Source organism: Sturnira hondurensis, unplaced genomic scaffold (genome assembly GCF_014824575.4).
Source record: "Sturnira hondurensis isolate 20B ecotype Veracruz unplaced genomic scaffold, ASM1482457v3 Scaffold0021632, whole genome shotgun sequence".
Taxonomy (NCBI): domain Eukaryota; kingdom Metazoa; phylum Chordata; class Mammalia; order Chiroptera; family Phyllostomidae; genus Sturnira; species Sturnira hondurensis.
The window spans coordinates 737216-763169 of record NW_028094263.1 but is presented as its reverse complement, the minus strand read 5'-3'; the positions used below and the strand labels follow the sequence as shown (position 1 = coordinate 763169).

The window sequence follows — 25954 nt, the reverse complement described above, 5'->3', positions numbered from 1 at the left end:
GCTCCGTATACAGTACAGAACCATACAAAACCTGGGGAGGGAAAAGGCCCTTGGGGGCCAGGGAGGTCTTCTGGGATGGGTCCTGGGAGGGGCACCAAACTCACTAGGGAATTATCCCTCTGTTCCAGTCTCAGTATTGCTGGGTCGAGCTTCAGTCCAATGAGAGGTGGGCAAACCTCTCCCACATTTCAAAGACCACACCCCATGCGGTCCTCGTTGGGACACCCCCAGAGAACCTAAGTGTGCCAGGTCCCAGAGCCCTCCCTGGGCACGTCCCCTCCCCTCGGCCGGGGGCAAGGTGGGTGTGCGGGGGGTGTCTCAGACCTCCCTACCCTGCCTGTCCGGTGGGAGGGGGGTGTCTGGTGTTGGATGTAGGGATGGACAGACCTGAGGTCAGGAGGGCGGAGGAGTCTGGGGCCTGGGGATGTGGGATAGGCTTGTGGGGGCCCTGGGGAGGGCAGCGAGGGCACAGGGGGCGCGGCAGGGGGGCCTGGCCTCCTGCCGGGGCATCCGAGGTGGAGAGCGGCTTCGGTGGAGCCGGTCCCCACCCCGCCCGAGGAAACCTTAGTCAAACAAACAGCCAACACAGCCGCTGCTGTGGCAGCGAGGGGAGACCTGGGTGGGGGCGCCCAGGAGTGGGGCGGGGAGGCTGTTTGGACAGGCCCCACAGTCCAGGGGCAGTTGGCGGAAATTTCTGGAACAGGGTGGGGAGCGAGGTGGTGGTTTGGAGCAGGAAGCTGGGGCTGGGGTGGGTGCGTTGGGCTTGGCTGCTTCTAGGAAAAAGAAAAGTGTCGATTCAGCCCCACTCAGGTCTACACCTCTTCTGAGGGGGTTACCAAGTCCCCTTCACCCTCCCCTCAGCTCAGAGGAGATCCGATCCACCAGAAAGACCCTCTCCCCCATCGCCCTGAACCCCCAGCCCTGCTCCCAGGCCCTGTCACTGATCAGCCTTCCACAGTCAGCAGCCAAAGCCCCCAAGATCCTAAGTTCTCAGCAGAGGAGCTGGGAGAGACGGGCCGACCTCTGTCCTCTGCGGAGCCTGATGTCCTCCCTGACTCCCTGCCTGGCACTGCGGGGGCCCAGAAATGATGGCGGCCCCCGACCTTGGACGCTTGGCCACCTTCTTCTACACTCTGAGACATCTGGCTGTCCTGTGCCCCAGGGACACCTCACGAGAATAAGACAGGGAGAGAAAGAAGAGACACACACCCAGAGTCAGCGGCAGCGGTGGAGAGGGGAAAAGACAGAAATAGAGACGCAGAAAGGCGGACTTGAGCGATGGCAATCTGACAGAGCTGTGAGGCAGGAGGGAGTGGGGACGTGTGTGTATGTGTGTGTGTGTGAGTGCACACATGTGACAGCCAGAGGGTGGGAACACACACAGAAAACCAGAGAGACAGACAGACAGAGACACACGCAGAGTCTGGGCTAGACAAAGACAGAAAGCCCCCAGGGTGAAAAGACTTAGAGACGCACAGAACTGGACAGGCACAGGGGCTGGGCCGGGCAGAGAGCGGGCAGGAGGTGCAGGGCGGACACACTTACGGGCTGAGGCAGAAAGAGCCCCCAGAACAACACGGGGACAGAGGGACTGAGAGGGACTGGGGACCTGGAGACACCCACTGCGAGACCTGGGGGAGCAGGGGTGCCAGACATCAAGCCCTGTGGGGATTGTGAGGAATCCCAGCAGGGCAGTTGCTGCCTTCTGTCCCCCACGCTGAGCCACTGCAGGCACCTGGCCCCTGGCCACGGAGCTGGCGGGTCACCCAGGGTGAATGAAAAGCCACCAACAGGGGAGAGAGTGAGACTGTGGCTGTGGTGAAGGCTCGGGGGTATGTGAGGTCATGAGCAGGGAGGGTCTGAGGGGGTCTGTTCCCATGACTGCGCTTGAAACAGTTTTAGGGGGGTGCAGCTGCGTGCAGCAGCATCTGTGTGTCAGTGTCAGGGGCACACATGCCTGGGTGTGTCTGAGTGTGAGTGTGTTTATATGCACGCGTGCCGAGTTCCATCAAGCACCTCAAAGCACCGAGGAGGCCGAGGTGGCAGGTGGGATCCTCAAAAAGCCTGGCTGGACTGGCATGAGTCAGAGACGGCCATGAAAAGGCCGCACGGCTCTCTCCTCTGGACAGACGCAGTGTCCAGGTGCCACAGAGCATCCGACAACGGTCAGGAATGGCATGCCATCCGTTTCCACCAGGGATGACTCCCACTGCCTGGCTGGCTTGCCCCCCTCATGCTTCCCCATCCAAGGCCCAAACGCACACTTTCAGGAGGACCCACACTTCGGACACATGGCCCCCATCCTGGCCAAGGGTGCACGGCTCTTTGAGAAGGCAGCTGGAGGGGCAGTGTGGCCCGGCCCTGACCGTCCCCCAGTCTAACTTCCATCTTTCCTGCTGCCGTAGCCTCACTCAGGTCCCTCCCTGCTCCTGGGGTCCAGTGACTGCCCACACCCTCCCCACACTCAGAGGATATGCAACCTCTCTCCTGCTCATGCTTTCCCTCTTATTAAGCATCACAGGACATTTTTAAAAATTGTCCCAATTTTGGGTAGAGAATGAGGTCAGGAGGCCCAAGGGGGGACTGCTCGTTGGTGACGGCTGACAGTCTTCATTTCACCTTGACACTCCTTCCTGGTCCCGGGGAGGAGTGTCCTAAGCCCTGGTTTACAGGAGCACTGCTGTCCTGGGGGGCGGCTGGCAGGATGGGGGTTCACCAAACAGCGGTGGCGGTCCCAGGCACTGCCAGGCCCGCCCCAGCGTCTGCAGGGCCTGGGACAAGAGGACAAATGGGGGCCGGCATACACATATCGCAATATTTAAAAGTTGTAAATCAAGCAAACCGATTATTAATGAAAATATACTTTCCTAACGACCTGGAAGACCAGGTTCCAACCTAGACATCTCTGACTCTGGGGAGTTCTGGGGGAGGAACACTGCGAAGGGAGACAGCCCCTGGCCCCCGCCGTCCTGCCCCTTCCTACTGCCAGGTCCTTTCCGCACGACAAGGGAGTCACTTGCATGCACGTGGACGCCCAGCCTCACATCCCTGTCCCATCTGCATGCCCTGGCAACAGCCGTCCCTTCGCCGTCTCCAGTCGCCCCTCTGGTGCGCACCTAGTACACAACCTGCCCAGAGGAGAACACCCAGGGGAGAGGCTTGTGTGAGCTGGGAAAAGGGTGGTGGCCATCGGGGCAGGGGCTTCCAGAGGCACAGGTATGGGGAGTGTGGACTGGAAGGGGATAAGGGAAGGTCTCCCCCTTGGCCCTGCTGACTCTGCACCCCACAGGGAGGGCGGTGGCCAGAGCAGCGCCCCACCAGGGCACAGGCACCCTCCCTTGCCCAGGTGTAACGGGGCCTCTCCTTCCCCAGCAGCCTGTGGACCGTAGGCCAGGGACCGGGGCTGCCGTTCCGTTGGAGCGCTGCTTGGACAACCCCCCAAAGGGACTTTCAGTCTCTTACGGTATTTAGCTTCCTGGAAAAAGTGCAGCTTGATCCCACCTTGCGGGTTTCTGGCGGTGGGGAGGGCAGGGAGGCGATGACAAGGAAACATTTCTTCAGCGGGGCGTCTAAGCCAGTGTGCGCCGCTGAGGCACAGCCCCAAGTGGGCTCCTGCTGCCACTGGTCCCTGCCCTGCTGGGGCCCCCCTCCTTGCCCTGGAGACAGAAACAGGGTGACAAAGAGAGGAGGAGATGGGGGCCCTGGGCAGCCTGGACAGGTCCAGCAGAGGGCCAGGGACCAGCAGGGGGTGGGGGCTGAGGGAATGGCAGTGGTGAAGGGCATGGTTTTCTCCGGCCAAGTTTTAAAAAAACTTCCAACCCCCACCCCACCCCCTGCAGATCGGCTTTGCTGTCCCACACAGGAGGGGACACTTACACTTGTAGAGCCCTCACCAGGCGCCAGGCACTGTGCTCAGCGCTCTACAGGCCTATTTTCACTTAATCCCCGAAGCCACCCTATGAGCTGGGTTCTATTATTATCCCCATTTTACAGGTGGGGAAGTGAACTCAAAGAGGGGAAGTAACTCGTTCAAGGTCACACAGTAGGTGGAGGTGACAGAACAGGAGTCTAACTGACTCCAAAGCCCCCACTGTTTCCACGATAGCACATTGCCTCTACGGAGCAAGAAGCTGGCACAGAAGCAAAAGGGATGAAGGTCAGATATGAGCAAGAACTTCCTGACAATGGCAGTGTGTGGTGGGAAGAAACAATGGAACGGGGAAATTAGACACAGGAAGCCCTCCCACCTGAGCTTGGATGTGGTCTGTCTATAGGTTTGTGATGACCTGGAAGGTCAAGGGGGTCCTGGCTGGGTCCGTGGCAGTGTGCTGACTTCCCTCCGTTCTGCAGTCCGGGTCCTCTGCTCCACCCCAGCCCAGCCCGGAGGCCGACGTCTGACTCTCCTTTGGGACTCAGAGCTCTAAGCAGGACCTGCTTTTCCAGGAGGCCTTCCTTGAAGTTCTGGGAAGCGGGACCCCTCTTCTACAGCCCAAATCCCAACACGGAAGGTACGAATCCACCCCGTGTCTACTTCCATGATCACCTCCCCCGTCCGGCTCTGAGGCACAGACACAGAAAAAGTCTAATTGGTCCCCAGGCCTCTAGGTCCCTCAGGCCGTCTGGACAACCCCTCTCCCTCTTCCCCCTCACCCTCGCACACCTGTACCCAGGTGTAAATAAGTGCTGCAGGTGCCCGGCAGCTCATCAGAAAGCCCAGGCTCCAGCTCAGCTGGGCATTGGCCCTCACCTCATTTGCACATAGCTGTTTGGATCACCCCACCACTCTCTACAGGGGCGGGTAGGATGCTGCCCTTGGATGAGGCATGGGGCACACTGGTCAGTGAGGTTCCTTAGTCCCCGAGCACCGCAGTCACCAAGCCCAACCTGCTCTCCTCCAGAAAGCTGTGTGCCTAATGCCCAGCTCTGCCCTTTCCCACCCTTCCGAGCCGGCGGGGCGTCAGGGATAACCAGCTAGGATCCTCGGAACTTGCCTAGAGTTTAGTCCCACCCGCCAGATGCTGGGCGTCGGAGCTCAGAGCTGATAGGGATGTCCTCACTGTCCCTTAGAGTCCCCCAGTTTTGAGACGAGGTCACAGGACAGGTGTAAGGGGCTGCATTGTTCTCCCGTCCCACCCTCGAGGTCCTCCGTGTGGACCAGACCGAGTCGCTGACTTACCTGCGGGGCAAAGACGGAGCCCGCCGCGACCACCTGCTCTCGCTGCGCTCCTGAGCGCAGCGGCTTTGGGCTGGCCAGGGTGAGGGCTGGGCGGGCCAGGGGCGGGGCCTGGGAAGGGGAGCTGCGGCCTAGCCCCACCCTCAGTCTCCGTCGGGTGGGTGGACCGGCTGATTCAGGTGGGAAGGAAAGGGGGAGCCACTAGGCAGGTCTGGGGCTCTGGCTTTTGCGAGGGCTGGGGAGTTAGGATGCCTGGGTCGTGAGGACCTCGTGAAACCCCCTCCTTCAGGCAGCCTTGCCCTGGAGGCAGTGGCTCCATATGAAGACCCCTCACACAAAGAAGAAAACTCGGGAACCCCTCCTTGCCTGAGTTGCCCTTTCCATCTGAGCTCAAGAGAGCTCTCCCAGCTTGGTAAGGTGGGTGCGAGATAGGACACCCCTCTAAACTCAGGGTGCCCCACCCAGGTGCTCAGGCCACTGAGGGGACCATTAGGTGCCCTGGTCGTCTTTTTCCGCGGTGCATCTCTCTCCCTGCAGCACAACCCCCCTCGGCCCCCAACGCCAGCTCAGGTCCCTCAGCTGTCACAGTTTAGCCCTGGAATGACAGGCCTCTGGACTCCGTGCGTCCAGCCGCATTCAAGGCCATTGAGCTTAGCACCCCTGGGCCCCCGCTCCTCCCCCTGCCCCCTGTCGCTAATTTTATTGACCTGTAAGAGGCACGTCGCTGCAGGGGCGGTAACAACTGAAGGTGAAGTGGGAGCGGATGCAAAAGGGACCCCGGAGGTGAAGATGGGACAGAAGGGAAAAGGGGAGTGATTAGGAGGAAGAGGGGTCTTGGCAAAGAAGGGTACGCTCTCTTGGCGGGATGCAAACCCGAAAGACTAGAACTGGAGCTTTAGCTCTCAGTCAGGGAAGAGGCGGGTTGAAGAACGAAGGTACTGGGCAGGGGAGAGTGCGTTTTTCCTCATCCACCCTGAGGCAGGCCCAAGGACGAGTAGGAGAGGAGGCTAGACGGCAGGAAGGACTGCCATGCTGCTCTCGAATCTCTGCCCTAGCCCCTCCCTCCCTCCTGAAGGTGACTCCTGCCTGCTGGGCCTCCTACTACAGAAATAGCCCTTTCCCTGAAGAATCAACCTAGATCTTGCCTTTCTTTTTCTTTCTTTCTTTCTTGTTAAAATGAGAACAGAAAATTTAGGCCTTTGTAACTTCCCCCACCTCCATGCCTACCCCTCAGATCCTCTCGGCCTCTCCCAAGTCCTGGGGAAATGAGTTGGGGCTTAAGGGGAGGGGAGGTGTTGGGGGTGGAGCCTGTTATGAGCGGAGGAGACAGGAACGATGGATCTTAATGGCTCTCAAATGTCCACTTCTGATGGTCTCTCAAAATAAGGTTACATGATAGCCAAAAAAGAGGGGTGTTAAAAAGCAAAACTGTTAACCCTCAAACCCACCACGGAGCAGATGGATGGAGGGGGAGGGGAGGGGAGAAGGGAAGGATTATTAAGGGTGCAAGGAAAGTTTTGAGGGTGGTCGCTGTCCGTGTTCGCTATCTTGACTGTGGAGGTAGGTGCATATGTCCATTACAACCTCTCAATTAAACACTGTAGATACATAGCTTATTTCGTCAACTATGCCTCAAGAATCTGTTTTAAAAATACTACACACTCTCTACACCATTTTCCCATTTCTTTACTTTTAATTTATGGGAAGCCTCAAAAAATAGAAGTGACCTTGCAGGAAAGGAGTGTCAAAGGGCCAAGGGCAACCGCAGTGATTCCTAGTCCCGTAGTCCCCCTATCCACAGGGTGTGTTCCGGGACCCCCGGGGGATGCCTGGAACCACAGAGAGCACCAAACCTTTCATACATTGTTTGTTCCTATACATACATACTGGATAAAGTTTAATTTATAAATTAGGCACAGTAAGAAATTAACAACTAATAAAATAGAATGATTATCTTTAAAAAAAAAAAGCCCTGGTTGGTGTGGCTCAGTGGATTGAGTGTCCGCTTGCAAACCAAAGGGTCGTAGGTTCAATTCCCAGTCAGGGCACATGTCTGGGTTCCGGATCAGATGCCCAATAGGGGATGCGTGAGAGGCAACTACACATCGATGTTTTTTCCTTCTCTTCCTCCCTTCCCTTCTTTAAAAATAAATAAATAAAATCTTTAAAATATACAGAATTATAAAATATACTGTAATAAAAGTTATGTAAATGTGGTCTCTCTGAAAATATCTTATTGTCCAGTACTTAACCACTGTAGATGTGAACTGATCCAGTGTCCACGTGAGGAGATGCAGGGAGGTAAAGTGAGGTGACGGAGGCCTTGCGACCCAGTGCGAGGCTACCCTGAGGGTTCCTTGAACACAGCCCTGGGAAGCCTGTGCAGACGCTCTGGTATCCGGACAGCTGCTGACTGCCTGCCGGGCAGACAGTGCACACAGCGTGGGTGCGCTGGACAGAGGGGTGACTCATGTCCCTGGTGGGACGGAGCCAGAGCGGAACGGCATGAGGTCTCATCACACTACCCAAAATGGTGTGCAATTTAAAACTTATGAATTGTTTATTTCTGAGATTTCCCACTTAATAATTTTGGGGCCGCAGGTAATTGTAACAAACTGCAAAAGCGAGACCACAGAGAAGGGGGCTCTACTGTACAGTTTGGCCATTCTCCCGACTCAGTTCTGGAGAGAGTGGGCGCCCCCCGCCCCGCCCCCAACCACACTCCCTCCAGTGTGTAGGAAAGCACCGGGGTGGGTGTAAGTGGGGTCAGGGGCTGGGCTGTGGCCCTTCAGCTGCTTCCTCAGTGTGAGAGGTAAAGCCAGCTTGGGCACCTGGGGTTCCTCTGTGACTGGTAAGCAAGAAGCCCTGAGCTGGTGACTCAGGCAGGAGGGACCTGCACCCAGACTTTACTCTGGGGAAGCTGGTGGCTGCTGCGGATTCTCGCGCCCCCTACAGCCTGAGCTGGATACTGCAGTGACGAGATGGTCAGTCCAGGGAGAGTTCTGACAGGTGCTGCGTGTAGTTGAAGTCTGGCACCAGGAAGGGCACGCGGGACCACTTCTTGGCCTGGACCCGTCCTCGCGGCGTTTCCAGCAGGATGCTGCACACTTTGAGCGCCGGCAGCCTCACTGATTTGTAGATCATCTGTAGACCCCAGGGCTGGGGGGTGGGACAGAGACTGTGGGATCTGGGTGTCCACCCTCAGACGGGGCTTCGCTCATCAAGTCAAGGTCTCTGAATGCAGAGCTTATGTCTGCATTTGGGACAGAGTTCTCTCCCTCCTCACTGTGGGCTCCCCAAATCAGGGACTCAGNCTGCACACTTTGAGCGCCGGCAGCCTCACTGATTTGTAGATCATCTGTAGACCCCAGGGCTGGGGGGTGGGACAGAGACTGTGGGATCTGGGTGTCCACCCTCAGACGGGGCTTCGCTCATCAAGTCAAGGTCTCTGAATGCAGAGCTTATGTCTGCATTTGGGACAGAGTTCTCTCCCTCCTCACAGTGTGGGCTCCCCAAATCAGGGACTCAGACTGGGGACTCACCGAGGCACCCGTCTCCTCCACCCCAGTGAGCGCCCCCTGGTGGCAGAATCTGGGCCTCCTCTTCAGAGTGAGGACTTTTAAAGGCTGGAGCGGAGGGCCATGGCGCCAGCACTTACTTGCCCACAGTTCTTGCAGCTGATGGCACCCCCAGGCATCCAGTCCTTGAAGACTCTGTCTATGGCTACAGGCTTTGTGGAGACATTGTAGTAGATCCTGGAAAAGAAGGGGAGTGACCACAGCCCTCGTGGACCCCCAGCCCCACAGCACGGGCCATCCAACTTGCTGGGCCTTGGACCTCCCTGCGGTCAAGAGGCCCAGAGACTTCAATAGGGTCAGCCTGTGCTGCCTCCACTCGGCTCCCTTCTGCCCAAGTTCAGGCCTCAGTACTGCCCACCTGGACAATCTCACCGTCTCACGGTCCCAGTGGATCTCCCTGCCCCTCCCCCCCCACCCCATTACATCCTTATTCCTGCCCTCGCACTACCCTCCCACCAGGTGCCAGAGTGATCTTCCAAAGAGGTAAAGCTGACCCTGACATTCCCTTCCTTACTCAAGACCCACCAAGACTCCCCGCTGCCTACAGAATAAAGGCCAAACTTTCAGGTCTGACTTCAAGACCCTTCACAGGCTAGTCTGTCATCCTTTAGAATCTCACCCTCACCATCGCTTCCAATCAAATCAACCAGCGTTCCTCCCTCCCCATCACCCACCTACTCTCATCTTCTCAGCGTCAAACCCAGCCCGTCCTTCAAGACCTGGCCGCTACGCCCTCAAATGAGAGAAAAGCTGTGAAGACCCTTGGCACAGTGGCCTGGCACACAGTAGGCGCCTGATGAACACTTAATGAATAAGTGAATGGGGGGCGGGGAAAGGCTATCCTCAAGTGTGCAGAGGGAAGATAAGGGGCGGCTCAGAGACAACCAGCCCCCCTAGATGTCTTCGGAGCACATGCATGCAGGACGAGGGGGTCAGTTTCTGGCCCCTCAGCATTTGGTATCCTGAATCCCAACCCCTGCTTGACCACACAGTGGCTGTGGCAGGCTGGACAAGTTGGTGAGCCTCTCTGAGCCTCTGTTTCCTCACCCGTCTCACTAGATTATTATAAAAATGCCACCTGGGTGCTTGTTAAAATGCTCTTTAACCTCTCAAACTCTTAGTGCACCCCGCCTTTCCTCTCATCTGGACAGCCCCTTCCACAGGTCTCACGAGAAGTTGGGGTTCACATTGACGTGGTGGGCACCCTCCACCTTCCGCAGGTCACTTCCGTAGCCCACGGCCACCGTGCAGTTGATGCAGAGGATCTTTACGTGCTCAGCCAGGAACTGCTGCCGCCGAGTGTCCTGCTGGGCTGCCCGGGCTGCCCGCTTGACCAGGGCTTCCCTCTGAAGGTCCCGGATCTGGGGTGGAGGAGACACCAGGCATGAGCCATGATCAAAGACGCCCTCCCAGGGGGACAAAGGGCTCCCAAAGACTTAAGTCCCTTAGTCCCCAGAGAGACTTTCCTCAGCCCTCCCTGGAGCTCTCAGAAGCATCTCGATGGAGAAAACTAATACTGGGTTGGCAGGCGGAAACAGGGGCAAGGCGAGCTTCCTCGCCGAACCTTTGCCCCCACTGTGGAGGCCACATTGCTTCTTTGAATCTGACATGGGGCACATGAATGATTACGCTGGGACAACAGGAGTGCATAGGGACCATCTTGCACGAGGCTCAGCAATGGTGACTCTGCCTCAGGGGACCGATTTCAGTCCTGGTTCTGGGCTTATTTTGTGACTTTGTTTGCTACCCCTCTGCTTGCTTCCAAAGGGGCTGCAAGGCGGCTCTCACAGATACACAAAGTACTTGGTGATGAAGATACATTAAAAGCCCTGGCCAAGGCCTGTTCCCAAGGAGTTTTGGAGAAACAGCCAGCATCTTCCTGACAACCCTATCCCTGGCCTCTGCCTTGCCCTAGATTCAGACCATCACCCCGTGGGCCAAGTTGGCCCCCAGTGAAAGGGGTGTGTGTGTGTGTCTGTATCAGAGCCCTTCTAGGCGGAATATCCCCAGCCCCCCTCCCCAGTCTGTGGGTGCACAGGCTGCCCACAGACCTTGGCCTGGTACTCAGCTGGGTCCATCTCCTGCACAGCAGCCACAGCTCGTTTCATCAGAGCCTCTAGTGCCTCATTGGTCTGTTCCCGCCGCACTTCCCGACTGCCCTGGATTGCCACGAATGAGTAGACGCTCTTATCCGCCCGAGCTCGACCCCTTGCCTGGGGAGGAAGATAAAGAGGGGCCTGAGTGGGGCTGGGTTCCCACACAAATCCTCCGTGGATGGTTGAGAGGGTGGTTTGGGCACCTGGACCATGGAGATCTCATTAGTCAGGAGCCCATAGCGCACGATCACATTGCATTGGGGGATGTCCAGTCCCTCTTCCGCCACACTCGTGGCCACCAGGAGGTTCAGGGTGCCATCCCGGAACTTGCGAATCACATCTTGCTGTTCCTTCTGGGGATGCGGAGGAGAGACAAAACAATACATGGGGAGACTTCCTCCTGCCAGCGCACTCTCTCCTGGTTCGTCCCTTTTACTCAAAATCTTGACTCCTTTTCTCAGGGAACCTGAGTCTCCATCTCTATCTCCAAGTACCCCCAGGATCTTGCCCATTTTCCCAGTGAATACCTAACTCCTAAGGGTCCCTGCCCCTGTATTCTAGAAGCTTTCAGGACCGATTCTCCCACAAGGCACCCCAAGACCCCTAATCCTCTGTCCTGAGGACATCGCTCACCTCTTTCCCTGCAGATCCCCAAGTTTCTGCCTCTCTGCCCTCAGAGACCCTAAGACTGGGGGAACCTTCAACCCCTGGGGATCTCAGTGCCCATCTCTCTCCCCAGCTCTGCCTGGGCATAACCAGCCCCCACCCCCCATCTCTGTGCTGAATACTCTCTCCCTTTCTCTTCTCCCCTGGGGAACTCCCTAGCCTCAGCTCTTCTCCCCAGAGCCCTCACCTGGGTCATATGGATGCCCTGGTTGCTGTGCCCAGCCCCGATCAGCAGCTCGGCCCTGATGTCCACTGTCTGCAGACCAGGCTGCTGCTGGAGCCAGAGCAGGAGGGAGTGAGCGCTCTGGCGAGTGCAGGTGAAGATGATGCCCCGGGGGCTGCCGGGGCTTCTAAACTGCTCCTGCAGGATCTGCTCCAGCATCTCCAGTTTCGGGTTCTCTGGGCCATGAGTGGCCAGGAGGGCCAGTTTATTCTTGTGGTCTGCCAGCAAAGCCCACAAACAGAAGCACAGGACTCAGGCCTGGAGGTGGGCAGAATGTGTGGGGGGGTGGCTCCCAGGGACAAGACTGCGGGAGTCCAGAGGGGGCCTGAGGGGGGCTGCTCCTGCCCAGTTTCCCAGCAGTAGCAGCAGCAGCAGCAGCAGCAGCAGCAGAACACCGGTAAGGACACCCTCTGCCTGACCAGCCTCAAGGCCAGGGAACACCAGGGAACTGCGCTCTGGAATTCTTTGCTCACATACCTTATCCAGGAGCCCTGCTCAGCCCTGCTACCAGGATGACCCTTGACCTTTCTGTGCTGACCTCTGCAACCCAGGACTGACTCAACCTCAGGTCTCTTCAGAAAGATCCTTGCCCCTCCAGCCTGTGCTAAGGCCTCTAGCCTTAAATTTCACCCTCTGACCACGTCACTTTCCCAATTTAAAGGTACCACATATCCCAGACTTACCTGGACAGTCCCAACTAAATGGTTTGCGAAAATCTTTGTCAACAATGTAAATTAGGTTTTAGATCTATGCAAACCTTCCCAAATGAGGGCATACATCTTTTGTCATATCCACAGCCTTAACTTTTGGTTAGAAAAACAGGGCCCCAGGACTCTTGTTGGCATCTTCCTAACTTGCATCTGTGCCCAGGCCTGGCCTCTGACCTCTAGTCGCCTTCTGAGCCCCCTCTCTCCCCCGGAGCCTCACCATCGAACAGTGTCAACAGCCAGCGCTCAGCATGCAGGAATTGGGTCTTGGTGGCACGCTCCCTCTCATAGAAATCCCGCAGCGCAGCCATAGCGTCCACAGCGCGGACCGTGTCGTGGATGAGCAGCGCATCGTTGTAGCGTCGCAGGTGAAGCGCGTACACCCGCCGCTCCAGGAGGCCGGCCTTAGCGGCTGCAGACGCACGTGGAGCAAAGGGTCAGAGAGGCCACGCCCCCAGGGCCCATTGCTGCCTAGATCCCGCCCCCAGAGGGGGAGCACCACCCCTAGAGGCTACGCCCAGACCAACCAGGTGCTGGACTGCCCCAATTGCCACGCCCTCCGCCGGCATGATTCTCACCGGCCTGGCTCAGCTCCACCACCTGCTGCTCATACGTCTGCGTCCCAAAGTTCTGATTCAACTCAGGTGTCTCCAGGTGGTCGTGTACTTGTTCCATGAGCTTCTTCAGCATATCCCCAAACGGGTCCTAGACGAGAAGAGTGAAGGAATGAGGAAATTTTTACATAGCTCTGGTGTGGCTTGAGGCAGGGGTGGGGTTCCTGCACCTGACTCCTATTCTGTCTCTACCCTACACGTGCCCTTGGCCTCTGGCTTGAGCCCAGTGATGTCTACCCTTGTCCAGCTTGTCATGACGGACACCGGGCAGTATCCACACCGCAGGAGGGAACTTGGCACAGACTCAGCACAAAGTGCCCCAACTTTATGGCTTGAAAGTCACTCTGCTGTGTGCCCCGGGATTTGACCGATGTCCACAGTGGCATCTGAGTGAAACCAAGCAGGAGGATCTGCCCCATTTCACGGAAGGAGGAAATAGGGGCTCAGATACACATGCAAGGAGGCTGAAGTCACAGAGCTCGTGAGAATGAAGTCAAGACTCAACCCCAGGTATCCGAATTTCACCTCGGGCCCCGGGCCAGCCCCGCGTCCCTCCCTCCACACACCTGGCTGCGCCTGTGGCAGAGGTCGTACTGTTTGCAGGGCTGGCGGGTGTGCTCCTGCAGCTGGGGCAGGCAGTTCTGTGGTGACATGATGCGCCACGTGTCCAGGCTGGCACAGAGCTGGGGCAACAGAGAGGGGTTCGCCGGAATGGAAGGGGGTCCTTGGGGGCAACGGGCAGAGTTGGGGGGCAGGGTGGGTCCCAGCGGAGGCAGGACCATCGGGGTGGGAATTCATTATTCAATAGGTGTTGACGGTATTGCTGGCTTGCCTTCTCTGCGCCTGGTGCTGTTCTGCACATTGGCAACACACAGAGAGCATCTTACATCGGAGTTGGGGAGGTGGATACTGAACTACTCAGGCAGCGCTAACAAGCTCTGAAGAGAGTGAAATTGGGTGATGTGACAGAGCACAGTAGGGGTGATCAGGGAAGGCTTTGAGGGGGGATGCTGAAGCGGTTCCCAGAGTGACCAGAAGAAGCCAGGCAGGTCAAGTACAGGGGGAAGGACATTCAGGGCAGAAGGAATGGCAAGCACAAGAGTCCTGGGATGGGAAGGAGCCCAACATGTTCAAGAGAGAGAGAGATGGACAGTGGGGTGGGAGTCAGGGGGAGGGGGGGAAATGAGGTGGGAGACTTGAGCAGGGGTGAGGTCACGTGGCACCTTGCAAACCCGAGTAGAGAGTGGGTGTTTAAGGGCATAAAGACATCTTTGGAGGCTGCCACTTCGGTAAGGGAGGGATCGGGACCCTTCCTGGGTGAGCCAGGCTAGGGCTGGTGGGCATAGGGTAGGGCAGGCCAGGGAGGTCCCTGGGGGGGTCAGGTGGTGGGAGGGTCACGGGCCAAGCTGACCTGCAGGACGTGGTCAATGGCTCCATCAAGTTTGGTGGCCCTGCCGGTGCCTGGGGAGGCTGTGAGGCCCAGCACCTGGGGCAGGGGCCGCGTCTTCCAGAATTTGTGCTCCAGGTACTGGCTCAGGATACTGTTGTAGACGGTGCCTTTGTGCGTGTGGTGACACTCATCCACCACGAGGAGAGAGAAGGCTGGGGACACAGGGGCAAGGCTGTGAGTCGATGTTGCAAAGCCGTTCCTCCCATAAGCTTTTCTTTTTCAGGCGCAGTTCTTACGACTCATGTGAGACTTCCTTCCTCCCTTCCTCACTTGCAGCCAGACCCCAGAGAACAGCCAGTCAGGGATGACTTACCATTTAACTGATTAATAAGCTGAGGCTCAAGATGGGGAAGGGACTCACCCAAGACCCTGCACTGTAGCCAGGTCTTCCTCCACTAGGGTGGATGCTGGGGTTTGGCGAATGGGGGAACCCTCACTCCCACAACATGCCCCCACGTTGTTGCTAGAGGAGGGGCTCTGGGGACGGCAGGTGGGGTGCCCACAGCCCTCACCATTGAGCTCCACATGCTCCTCCTCCTCAGGACTGGTCAGTGCCATCTGCAGCAGCTCGGCTGTGCAGATGAGCAGGTCATTCCTCCGGGCTACATGGCCAAAGCCGGGTCGGGGCCCCATGTCCCCACTCAGGGTGGCAATGGCCCAGCGCCCATCCAGCATGCGTCTGAACTCCTCACAATGCTGGGTCACCAGGTGGACCTGGGAGGGCAGATGAGATGGGGAGAGGAAGCTAGATCTGGGTGCAGGGCTTGGGGAGGAGGCAGTGACTGGGGTGGGTGGAAGGGGAGCTTAGAGATGGTCCCAGCGACTCTGGAGTTCTGGAAGGCTCTGAGAAGCACCCGAGGAGCTGAGAGTCCGCTGAGGGGAGGCCACTTACCCTGTTGACCAATACAACCACCTTGGCTCCATCCACGGTCTCAAGATGCCTTTTGGCCACATAAGCAGCTGCCCGCGTCTTCCCAGCACCCGTGGGCAGCCATATGATGATATTCTTGCCCTCCAGGGCAGGCATGATCACCTCCCACTGGTAGGGTCGCAGCTCCATTCTGAGAATGGCAGGGGCCTCAGACCCCTGGTCCTCCTGGCACCCTCCTAGCGCCCTCCTAGCCCTGGCCCCCCTCAGATCTGCCCTCTTCCTGCTCCTGGTCAGCCCAGTCTGGTGCAAAAAACTCCCTTTGCCCACGACTCCCCCCTGCTTGAGGAAGGTGGAACAGGACACCACCAGGAAACTGATTGGCTGAGAGGGGAGACAGGAAAAAGTAAGGCAGACTGGACCCCTGCCCAGCCTCACCTGCACCACCTGTCAGGGGCAGCCCTGCTTGGCTTGGCTTGGCTTAGCCTAGCCCGGAAGCCAGCTACTGAGCTCCGCTGAGATTGTAAATGGAAACTGAAACCGAGGGGAGGAGCCAGCCCAGCTGGGCTGGAGCTCCGCCCTAGGAATCCCTCCTGCGGCCACCCCCTAGGCCTCAGAGGGCAGAAATGCTGCCTGCAAAGCACCTTTTCATAACTTCTGGGTCCTGCCAGCTACCCATCCCAAGAGCAGTCTCCACTGCCCCCCACCTGACCTGGCCCCACCTATGCTACCCCACTCCTTTTGGAGTCGGCCGCAACCATACTGTCACCTAGCAAAGGCAGCCGGGGGGGATTCGAACATCTGCCCTCCAGGCACCTGGACCTGAACAGCCAGGAAGGTCCTAGTCCCAGAGGCAAGGGACTAGGCATGAGGCTTGCTGGGAAGGGGTCCTCAGCACACCCTAAGCTTAACAGTCTCCAACTTGTAGGAGGTACTGGTAGGAACAGGGTTGGCCTGCTGAGGCCTGGGACACCACTGAAGAAACAACCACACAGAGAAAAAAAAAGAGCTTTATTGATCCCTCCAAGGGATTAATGCCAAGAAACACATGGTCCCCTTGTCCCCCACCCCTGGGGGACCGACAGAACAGTGTAGGGCAAGGCAGGGCCCCTCCAGTTTGTTGAACTTCCAACCCCTGGAGCCCCCGCACTCCAACTAAAATCGGTGGTCCTGTCCTTGACGAAACAGTGACCGGGGCCCGGCCCAAGACTCAGAGACACCACAGCTCTGCGGGGACAGGGCTGAGAGCCACCAGAGCACGCAGGGTCACCGGCCCTGGTGGAGGGGCTGGCTGAGGGGCAGCCCCAGGAACCCCCGCCAGGTCAGACACAATGAAGGGTGGGTCAGGACTGTAGGCTCCAGGTGCCCAGGGGCTGGAGTGTCTGGAGCTGAGAGGGGCCTGGGCACCAGGGTCTCCCTAGGAATCAGAGCAGAACCTGAGGCGGCGGTGTTCGAGGCTGAGGCTGAGGTCCCAGGCTGCGTACTACTTGTCAATGAGCCCTCCCTCCTTGAGCTTGAAGTAGAAGAACTTCTCCAGGGCGCTGGCGCAGCGGCAGTACTCACTGTCCGGGGGGTTGTACTCGCGGCAGTTGGCGATGACCCGCTGCAGGTCGGCCACAAAGAGCTTCCGGGTCACGTAGTACCGGCTCCGCAGCCGCTCTGTCATGGTCTTCAGGTCTGGGGCAGCAGGACACAGGGCGTGTCTTTGGGAGGCCGAGGAGAGGGGGTCCTGGGGCCGTGTGGCCCAGCGAGGGCAGGAGTAGACGCGTGGGCGCAAGTGGAAGGAAGGGGCAGGACGGGCATCCTCACCAATGGGGAAGCGGATGACCTCGTAGTAGTCAGGGGCCTCCGACTTCTTCACAGGCTCCATGAAGGGCCAGGCACTGGGGTGTGACTGGAGAGAAGAGACGAGTTGAGGACAGGCCCACTGTGCCCCACGCCCAGCTCGTGACAGCCACCCACCCCACACCAGGTCATAAAGCCACAGCCACCAGCACAGGGTTCCCCAGAGAGGAGCCTGGACTCCCCACCTTGATCTGGGCCAGCAGGTTTTTGAGGGTTGTGTAGAGCTGGTCAGGGTCCTTCAGCTCCTTCCTGGGGTGACAGATGCCAAGTCTGAGGCTCCCAGGCCCTCTGCTCCCCCCGCCCCCACACCCTCTCCCTCCCAACAACACTCACCCCTTCTCTTTCCCCAGCGGTTTCCAGCCCGTCTCTCCTGCGAAGCGGGAGTGCAAAGACCATCCCTAAGAACGCCTGTCCACACTCCGAGCAGCGTGCCGCCCCCGCCCGACCCCCAAGAGCCCCGCTCACGAATGCCTGGGACACTCTCCACAGGGATCTGCCTCACACCCTCCTTGAAGCAGCTGAGCCCGGGGTAGACCTTTCGGATCTGGGCCTGTTTGCGCTCGATCAGCTTCTTGATGATCTGAGGAAGGAAGGGTGTGAGGGGCCAACCCCAGCCCCGAAAACTGCCTTCCCAGAACCGCAGTGAGAGCCCCGCCCCCGAATCCAGATGCTGCTCCTCCAAACATCCCCAGGAGGCAGAGGACGAACCAGGACGCGGGCCCCACCTCCCATACGCACACGTCCACACGCGTGCTCCCCGCACGCACTCCCCGCAGAAGGCCCCGTGGAAGAGTGCGCACACACAACCTCCTTCTGCTTCTTGATGATGTGGGAGAGCTCCGTGTAGGGGATGCGGGGGTTCAGCTCACACTCCATCAGCGTTGCCCCCTCGTAGTCCTTGATGTAGCCCAGGTAGCGACTCTTGGGCACCTTGATGTCCTTGGAGAAGCCCTAGGGAGTGGGAGTCATGGCCCATTCCATCAGTGAGACCCTTCCCACTGCAATGGCCCCTCCCAGGAGCGCCTGAAGGGGCACGCGTGGTATCTGAATCCACCCCCCCTGCCCCGTTCCTGAATCCCCCCTCCCTGGCAGTCTCCGGCATGGTGCTCTGCACTTTGAAGGCTGTGTGTCCCTGGAAAAATTCTAGGTCAGCTGCCCCTCCGACTTGCCAGTAAGAGCCCCCCAATTCTGCTGGCTGCCTTATTGCCCCATGGGACCCTATTTACTGGGACAGAAAGGGGGAGAAAGACAGAGAGACAGGATGTCCCTGCATATATTGGATGGAACAAGGGACCTGAAGGGATTCCCAGTCCACCCACACCAGGGGGCTACACAGAATGACTCCTCCTCAAGCAGCAGGCAAGGGTGGGGTGGGGCGGGGCGGGGCGAGGCCAAGGTCACCTGCTTTTTGAAGTAGCCAATAGCATACTCGTCAGCGTAGGTGAGGAAGTAGAGGATGTTGTGTTTGATGTGATACTCCTTCAAGTGGTTCATCAGGTGAGTCCCATAGCCCTGCAGGGGAGGGGGCAGCACAGTGGAGAGGGGGCGGGGAGCCAGGCAGGCAGGAGGGGCGGGGTTCACGAGGAGGAAACTGAAGGACCCTGGATCTCTAAGTCCTTGCTCTGCGTCAGGTGCGGTGCTTGGCACTTTACAGGCTGAGTCTTAGGCCAAGTCATGAGGCGGGCACTGCTGCCAAGTTACAAAAGGTAAAACGGAAACTCAGCTATGCGAGGAAATGAGTCCCAGGTCAGGCAGCCAGCCACGGCAGGGCTAGGGTCCAAACCCAACCAGGAAGCAGCCGTCCACAGGCCACTGGTTCCTGGGCCTCGGCCTCAGAACTGAGAAGGGGAATACCAAGGGCGCTGCCTGTGGCAGCGTCCAAGCCCTGAAGAGACACTCCCCCACACGTCGGTCAGGACCAAGGAGGTGCTATGGAGAACCAGGGGCCCTACCAGTGGGTCTGTTGTGACAATACAAGGATAGAAACCACACCTATCACCCAGCACGGGGCTAATGTAAAAATTACTGATACTTCAATGTATGTAAAGGTTCTTGTTATGAGAAAAATTCAGTTTCATTTAAACCTGTTACTGATTCTCGGAGTCCATTTGTCAACAGGTGTTTTCTCAATCCACTGCTCAGAACACCAGTGCCACCTTGTGGGGGAGTGCGGAACTGCCTGGCCACAGAAAGAAGGGCTGGGACTTCGGCATCACCACAGCCTCTGCTCTGACCCCCAGCAAACTCAGCAGCAGGAGGTGGGATGGGGCAGGGGCTGGGGCAATGTGCTCACCTTGACCTGCTCGTTTGAGGTGACGGCACAGAAGACAATCTCTGTGAAGCCCTGGGTGGGGAACATGCGGAAGCAGATCCCACCAATGACCCGCCCATCCTTGATCAAGGCCAGAGTCTTGTGCTTCCTGAGGGGAGAGGGGACAGGTCACAGTCCCTATCTGTCCCCCAAGTGCTGTCTAGGTCCCCACAGCCCTGGAGGCCTAAGTTGTATTCAGGGCTGGGAACCGAGGAGAAAGAATTCCCAGAGGTTGAAGGAAGAAACCTAGGGAGGGGTGTGGAGGCCAGGGGGACAGGCACCGGATGTGGCGCCTTGGGGCTGGGGGTCTCCAGGGGACGCACGGGTCAAAGACGAGGCGGGCGATATACTCCTTGGGCATGCGCGGCAGCTGATGGGAGAAGACGTTCTGCAGCCCCACGAGCCAGAGTAACACCCGCCGGTTGGCCTTGGGGGTCAGCGAATTGCCGATGACGTGGAACTCGATGATGCCGCGGCGCTCCTCCAGGCGGGCTGTCTCGTCCCGGGCTGCGTTGGCCGACAGCAGGCTGGTCTGCACACCGGAGGAGGGGCGGTAAGCCAGGGCCACAGGCCCGTGAGGGCACCCTACCCCTGCAGGCTACAGGCCAGGCCGCCTACCTCGGGCCCCAGCATGGCAGCAGGGTCTGTGATGGTGAGCATGACCTCATTGACCAGCTCCATGGGGATGTCACCCATCACGCGGAGCCGCTTGGCATCCTCCAGCGTCAGGTTCTCTGGGAGCTTCCTCTTCTCACCTGCTGGGGAGGTAGGCAAGGTCTTCCAGGGGCAGCCAGAGAAGTTGAGGGAGGGGAGTGAAGGTCAGGGGTCAAGTACCCACCTGGAATGGGCTCAGCACCTCCGGAATCCAGACTCAAGGTGTTGTTGCTGGCCCCACCCATGGTGGGGCTGAAGATGGGGGCGCTGGGAACAACGGCTGCACTGACTGTAGCTGCAAGAGACAGACGGATCAGGATGGGGGTGGTGGGCGTCAAAGGTGTTGGTGGGTCCCAGAAAGGGGCCTGGACCTTCCAAGCCCCAGCTGAGCCCTCTGGCATTTCTCCACTGCAGCCACTCACAGCCCCTCTTCCACAGGGCGGGGGGCCGGAGCTCAGCCAGGAAGGCCGAGCTGAGATCCTGCAGAACCTGCTGTGGCACATACCTGGCCGGGGCACTAGCTGGGTCCCCTCTGCGGGTGGCATGGTGAAGCCTGACTCCCAGATCGGAGAGTTCGCCCCGTAGATCTCCTCCTCCAGCATGGACAGGAACCTGTGGGAGGGTACGGTCCGTCCGCAGCTCCACCCAGCCAAGGGAGCAGCCTGGGCCAGGCACCAGAGGGCTGCGGAGGGTCCAAGAGACAGAGCCTCCTCCTCTCAGGGAATCGGGAGCCTAAAACAGAGACTGTGCCTTCAGACTAGGGGGAGGTATAGCCCCCCGCTTCTTGGGAGACCCTCGCTGAAGGTAGGAGGACAGGACATAGCCAGGGCAGAAACCAGAGGCCTGGTTGGCCGTAGTGTGCAGAACGGGGAGGCACGGTCCGAACTGATGCCTCGCTGTCTGTGTGGCTAGGTAGGGCACCAAGTCACCCTGGGCCGCAGTATCAAAATGGGGCTCCAACTTCAACCCCCTCCTGTGGCCTGATTCCTGGATGGTGGCAGAGGGGACACTGGAGGGCCTGGATTAGTCAGTAAAGGGTTCCTGAAATGGGCGGCTGTGAGCAGGTTTAAAATGAGAGGAAGGAGAGGCAGAAGAAAGGAAAATCTTTCAGAAAGAACTACAAGAAGAACAGAAACTGGTTTCATCTCAAGTGTAAGCTCTGATTTCTTTCACAATGTTGTAGTCGGAAGGGTCCTGAGGCTGTGTCCAGGCCCCGTGGGAACAAATGGGTAATGCCTACCCGGGCTGTGGGCAGCGGCACTGCTGGTGCTGGGGCCATGCACCTGCCTTCCTCTGACTACTACGAAAGGCAAATGCGAGCAAGTTGCATCTGGGCTATGGGCAAGCCTGCCAGGTAGATGCCCAGATCCAAGAAGGCTCATGGAGGGAGGGGCAGGACCAATCCAGGAAGCCTTCCTGGAAAAAGGGAGATAACAGGGATGATGTGAACTTGGGGCAAAATCCCAATAGGCCAGAAGGAGCCTTACTTGGGGAAGTGGGTGAGAATGAGGGTCCTCTTTTCAGGTACCAGCTTGTCCTTCTCCACCCGGAACTTCTCTAGCAGCTGCCGCCGGGTGACAGTGAAGATTGAGCGGAGAAGGCTTCGCCCAAAGACGTGAGTGGTCTCGTATCGGGGGAGGCTATCGCAGCTCTGGGGCACGTGGCAGTAACAGAGCCACCTGTGGAGAGTGAGGAGGCGGTGAGAGTGGAAACCACTGAGCCCACAGGCTTCTCCCCAAGCTGTCCCTGGCTGGGCCTACCTGGTGTAATTGACCTTGTAGGTAGCCACGTCCTCAGCCTGAGACCTCTGCCGAAACTGGGCAGGCGTTTCAAGCTTCCAGTAGTTAAGGCAGAGTAAGAACATCTTTGAGAGCTCGAACATGGTCTGCCGCTCCCGGGGAGCCAGATGACTGAACTTGTATTGCACAAAGTTTAGCACACCCTGTGAAGGGGTGGGTGGGGGACAAAACCAGGAAGGAAGCATGGGCTTCTTACCCAAAACTAGGGGCTTCCTGAAGGCAGGGGCAAGGCTCTCCTCTCATTCTGAGGCTGTGAAGAGAAACTCTGCCCACGCCCTACCTCTGTGCACACCTGGAGGTTAGCACGCAACACCCTCCCTTCTGGAACCTCTCCCCTGCTGCAGCTTGAGGAGGATGGAGAACATGAGCTCCTCATTCCTCCAAACTACTCCCAGGGCCCCTGCCCCCTTCTTCATCCCACCTGCTCAATATTAGGCTTCTCAAATGGAGGGCTGCCCAGAGACCCCTCTACCACGGGCCGGGTCATCTGCAAGATGCATTTCCGAAGGAGCTGGAGGAAGAGGAAGAGGAAGAGGGAGGGGTAAAGGTCAGCAGAGAACAGAGCTGCCACCACCAGTCTCAACTCCTTGGTTCACTCACTTTCACTCGCAGGAAGCTCACCTTGAAGAGGTAGAAGTAGACCTGCTTAGTGTCTGTGTCTTCCTCCTTGTGAACCGACATGAACAGATTCTCCACATCCACCACCATCCCCAGCAGCCGGTTAATTTCATCTTCTGACACATTCTCCAGGTGGGACACGTGGTCAGCTGCAAAAAGACCAGGTGGTAGAGTTGGGAAGAATGGAGAGAAGAGGTCAACAGGACTTCCTGCCCCTCTTCGTTGCCAGCCATGATACACCCTCAGTCCCTCCAGCCACTGTGAACAGCAACAAGGCTGACTGCTCCTTTGTCAGCCCTTGGGTGGCCCCTTGTATCTTCTGTATTGGCAAACTTCCTTTCTCCTCCCTTGGGGCATATCCTGTAGGCAGCCTTCTAAGGAGGGATTGGGGTACCCTCCCGAGAGGGAAGGCATCTTCGGTTTTTAAGAAGCTCTGTGGCCCTTAGGTCATCCTGTCCAGTAGAAGCCAGCACCTGCTTCTCCCCTGCCCCCAGCTCCAAGGGAACTAACTACCCGCCTTACCCAAGGGGTGCTCACAGCTGCGGCACAGCTCACTGAGGTTGGCAGCTGGCTGCTGCAGGTCCATGCGAGGTGCAGTGGGGGGCTTGGGGTTTTTCCAGCCATTGCACTTGCAGGTTTCATTAGCCTGGAGGCAGAAGGATCAGTCAAAAAACCCTGTCCCTACCCCAGGGACGGGGAGCGATGCTCCCCAGCCAGAGCTTTGCTCCCAATTCCACCGAGTCCTGGGATGTCCCAAGCCCCGCCCCCTCCCACCCCAGGCCCCGCCCCCACCTTGCAAGCCGAGAAGACCCCTAGCTTCTCAAGCTTCTTGGCGCGCGGCAGTCCCCGGACCTGCGCCTTCCTCTGGCTGGCACGCTGCTGCTGGCTCAAGCCAGGTCGAGCCGGATCCCCCCCGCTCCCGGTTCCCCCACTTCCTACCCCGGGTCCCCCCGTCCCGGTGCTCCCGGCTGGGGCTGCAGCTGGGGCGGGGGCTGGTGCCGGAGTGGGAGCCGGGGTCGGCGCCGAGGCCGGGCTAGGGGTAGGAGTCGGAGTTGGGGCAGGGGCTGGGGACTGAAGGGGACGGAGTTGCGCGGCCGAGGCCGGGGTCGAGGCCTGGGAAGGCTCCGCCATGGCCTCCCCCGCAGCGGAGCGCGGCGCGGCGCTCCCTGCCCTAGGGCCGCATGGGCAACGGGCGCTTACTGCGCAGGCGTCCCTGCCCTGGAGCATGATGGGAGTTGTAGTCTTTCAATGCTGCTCCCTTTGCCTACGCCTTCCAGACTTTTCTATCCTGTCTCTTAGTCCCAGACAGGTGAACGAGGCCCGAGCCAGCGACTGGGATTGATTCCTCCTTACTTTTAATCTCTCTTGAAGGCTTCCAGGATAGTCGAGATTGCTGTCCTCTTGTGGATAAGGAGAGGCATCCTAGAATACAGGCATGATTGTGGGACTCATGGGCTGTGCCATCCTGCCAAACCTCCAGCGTGGAAGTGCAGGCCTGGGGCAGAGTTGGCTTCCTGGCACATCTTCCTCCCACCTCACCCTGTCCCACTGTTTCGGGAGACAAAATTACAGCTACAGAGATTAAGCAGCCACAGCTTTAGTTCTTGACCAGTGAAGTAGTTACACAAGTGTGTCCTCTTTGGGATAATTCAGCTGTACCCTTTTTGTGCACTTTTCTGTAGATCCACTTATGCGCCCACAAAGAGTTTATTATAAAAGTCCTGAGCACCAGAGGCTTGGCCGTGGTCACGAACAAGGCCACCAAAGCGGGGGTGAAGCAGGGGCAGAGGAGGATGGAAGCCTTTGCCTGTGTATGTGAATGACTCTTCCCTCAACACCATGGGCACCTTGAGGGCTGGGCTGGCGTCTTACTCTTGTGGTCCCTGAGCTCAGCCCGAGCCTGCAGCACAGTAGACCTGGGAAGGATGAGTGAAGCCAGGAAGATATGTCCACCTTCCGGTTCCCAATGTGACACAAACTTGTGCCCTCAGAGAAAAGGCAGGGCATTCTGAATATGGGTTATCCTGTGTTCAGACTCCAACGTCTCTGTCCGGGGGACAATCCTTCTTGTCCCCAGGCCTGATTCTTGGAAGGGGAAGAGCCCGGATGGCTCAGTGTCATCTCTGCTCTGCGCCGGTAACCTCTGGCCTTTACCATACCCGGTGGGCCCTCTGGTGGAGTTGGGGAGGGGCCCAGGAAAGGGGCAGGACCCAGAATAAAAGCAGCCACGGGCGTGCCAGGGCAAACGACAACCTGACGCATGGAGGTAGGACGCGTGTCGCTGACCGCGAACTCGGACTCTGCCAAAGCAAAGGGAGCCTCGCGGAACACAGGCGAGCCGCTGGGCAGGAGGGGGGCCGGGCGGGGCGCAGGCGGAACCTTTCCATGCCCCGCCCCTGGGCGCGAGCGCTGAGCGCTATACTAAAAGCCTCGTGCCCTTGGACAGCAGTTGCTCACTTGGATGCAGCGGGTCAGTAGCGGTCTCCCCAACGGGGGCCAAGTGGCATCCCGGAGTCCTAGCGCAGCCCTCGCAGAACAGAACCAGGTGGCCACACTGCCGGTGCGGCTGCTCAGAGATGTGGCAGCTATGCGGGACAATGTCCATGCGGAGAATGGTTTCCAGATGAAGGTGGATGCCCACGGCTTCAGCCCTGAGGAGTTGGTGGTACAAGTGGACGGCCAATGCCTGAAGGTGACCGGCCAGCGGCAAACGGAGAGCTACAGCCCGGATGGAGGTTCCTACCGTTTGGCGCATACGGTACACCGCCAAATGCTGCTGCCGCCAGACGTGGATCCTGCCGCCGCGATGACCTGCTGCTTGACCCCCTCGGGCCATCTGTGTGTCCGGGGCCAGTGCCGGCCGCTGCCTCCCCCTGAAGCCCCAACAGGACAATCCTCCAGACTCAGGAGTCGCGGCTCTAAGAAGGGTCCCAACCCAGCCTGATCCAATAAACCACCAGTGAGCAGAAAAGCTTTAGTGTCCGTGGTCTTTTCTTAGAATTGGGGTCAGCGCTGGAAAGGCACGTCAAGATGGTGAACTAAAAATCAGGACTCTGTGATCCTGGGAGAAGCTGGGGCTGGGGGTGAGGGGTTGGAGAGAAAGAGCAGAGCCTCACCAAGCTCAGCTCCGCTGGGACCCACAGTCCCGGCTGCTGAGAGCAGCAGCGACAGCAGGGAGCAGCAGAGAGCCGGAAGGGCCCGAGAATTACCTGGTTCCAGAACCAGCCAAGTGCCCACCAGAGACCAGGGATCGGATGGCTTGGACCTGGTGTGAGGCTGCTCATTGGTGCTTCTTCCTCCTCAGGGAAGAGGGTGAGAGGATCCAGCCCGAGTCCTGACACAGATTAACCAA

General features: G+C 58.5%; 4 protein-coding genes across 6 annotated transcripts in view; 1 reads left to right on the top strand and 3 right to left on the bottom strand.

Annotated features, from left to right (window-relative positions):
• Window positions 1–5238, bottom strand: part of ZNF385C (zinc finger protein 385C) — a 52124-nt gene extending 46886 nt beyond the window's left edge. For both annotated transcript variants that reach the window (XM_037033511.1, XM_037033513.1), the window contains exon 1: window positions 5177–5238. The gene's annotated coding sequence lies outside the window, so the exon portion shown is untranslated. The remainder of the gene's footprint in view (window positions 1–5176) is intronic.
• Window positions 5239–7709: 2471 nt separating this feature from the next.
• On the bottom strand, window positions 7710–15908 carry DHX58 (DExH-box helicase 58). The gene is made up of 12 exons (XM_037033435.1): window positions 15400–15908; window positions 15020–15221; window positions 14469–14659; window positions 13624–13740; window positions 13022–13148; window positions 12664–12855; window positions 11701–11954; window positions 11051–11200; window positions 10803–10964; window positions 9922–10112; window positions 8832–8928; window positions 7710–8332 (listed from the first exon to the last, which is right to left on the bottom strand). Exons 1-12 carry the CDS (start codon window positions 15565–15567, stop codon window positions 8159–8161), a joined length of 2025 nt encoding a protein of 674 aa, XP_036889330.1. The 5' UTR covers window positions 15568–15908; the 3' UTR covers window positions 7710–8158.
• Window positions 15909–16367: 459 nt separating this feature from the next.
• KAT2A (lysine acetyltransferase 2A) lies at window positions 16368–23803 on the bottom strand. 2 transcript variants are annotated; one of them, XM_037033140.1, is made up of 18 exons: window positions 23395–23803; window positions 23125–23248; window positions 22606–22751; window positions 22406–22495; window positions 21946–22127; window positions 21673–21864; window positions 20691–20797; window positions 20370–20480; window positions 20150–20289; window positions 19855–20063; window positions 19514–19640; window positions 18622–18732; window positions 18028–18171; window positions 17686–17800; window positions 17554–17590; window positions 17406–17469; window positions 17185–17269; window positions 16368–17052 (listed from the first exon to the last, which is right to left on the bottom strand). In XM_037033140.1, the coding sequence occupies exons 1-18, from the start codon at window positions 23731–23733 to the stop codon at window positions 16859–16861; spliced, it is 2517 nt and encodes an 838-aa protein (XP_036889035.1). In that variant the 5' UTR covers window positions 23734–23803; the 3' UTR covers window positions 16368–16858. The 2 variants fall into 2 exon arrangements, with proteins under 2 accessions (XP_036889035.1, XP_036889036.1); XM_037033141.1 differs by having other exon boundaries at window positions 20150–20286.
• A 46-nt stretch (window positions 23804–23849) lies between these two features.
• On the top strand, window positions 23850–25561 carry HSPB9 (heat shock protein family B (small) member 9). The gene has a single exon (XM_037033143.1). The coding sequence runs from the start codon at window positions 25064–25066 to the stop codon at window positions 25544–25546; it is 483 nt and encodes a 160-aa protein (XP_036889038.1). The 5' UTR covers window positions 23850–25063; the 3' UTR covers window positions 25547–25561.
• Window positions 25562–25954: the final 393 nt, after the last annotated feature.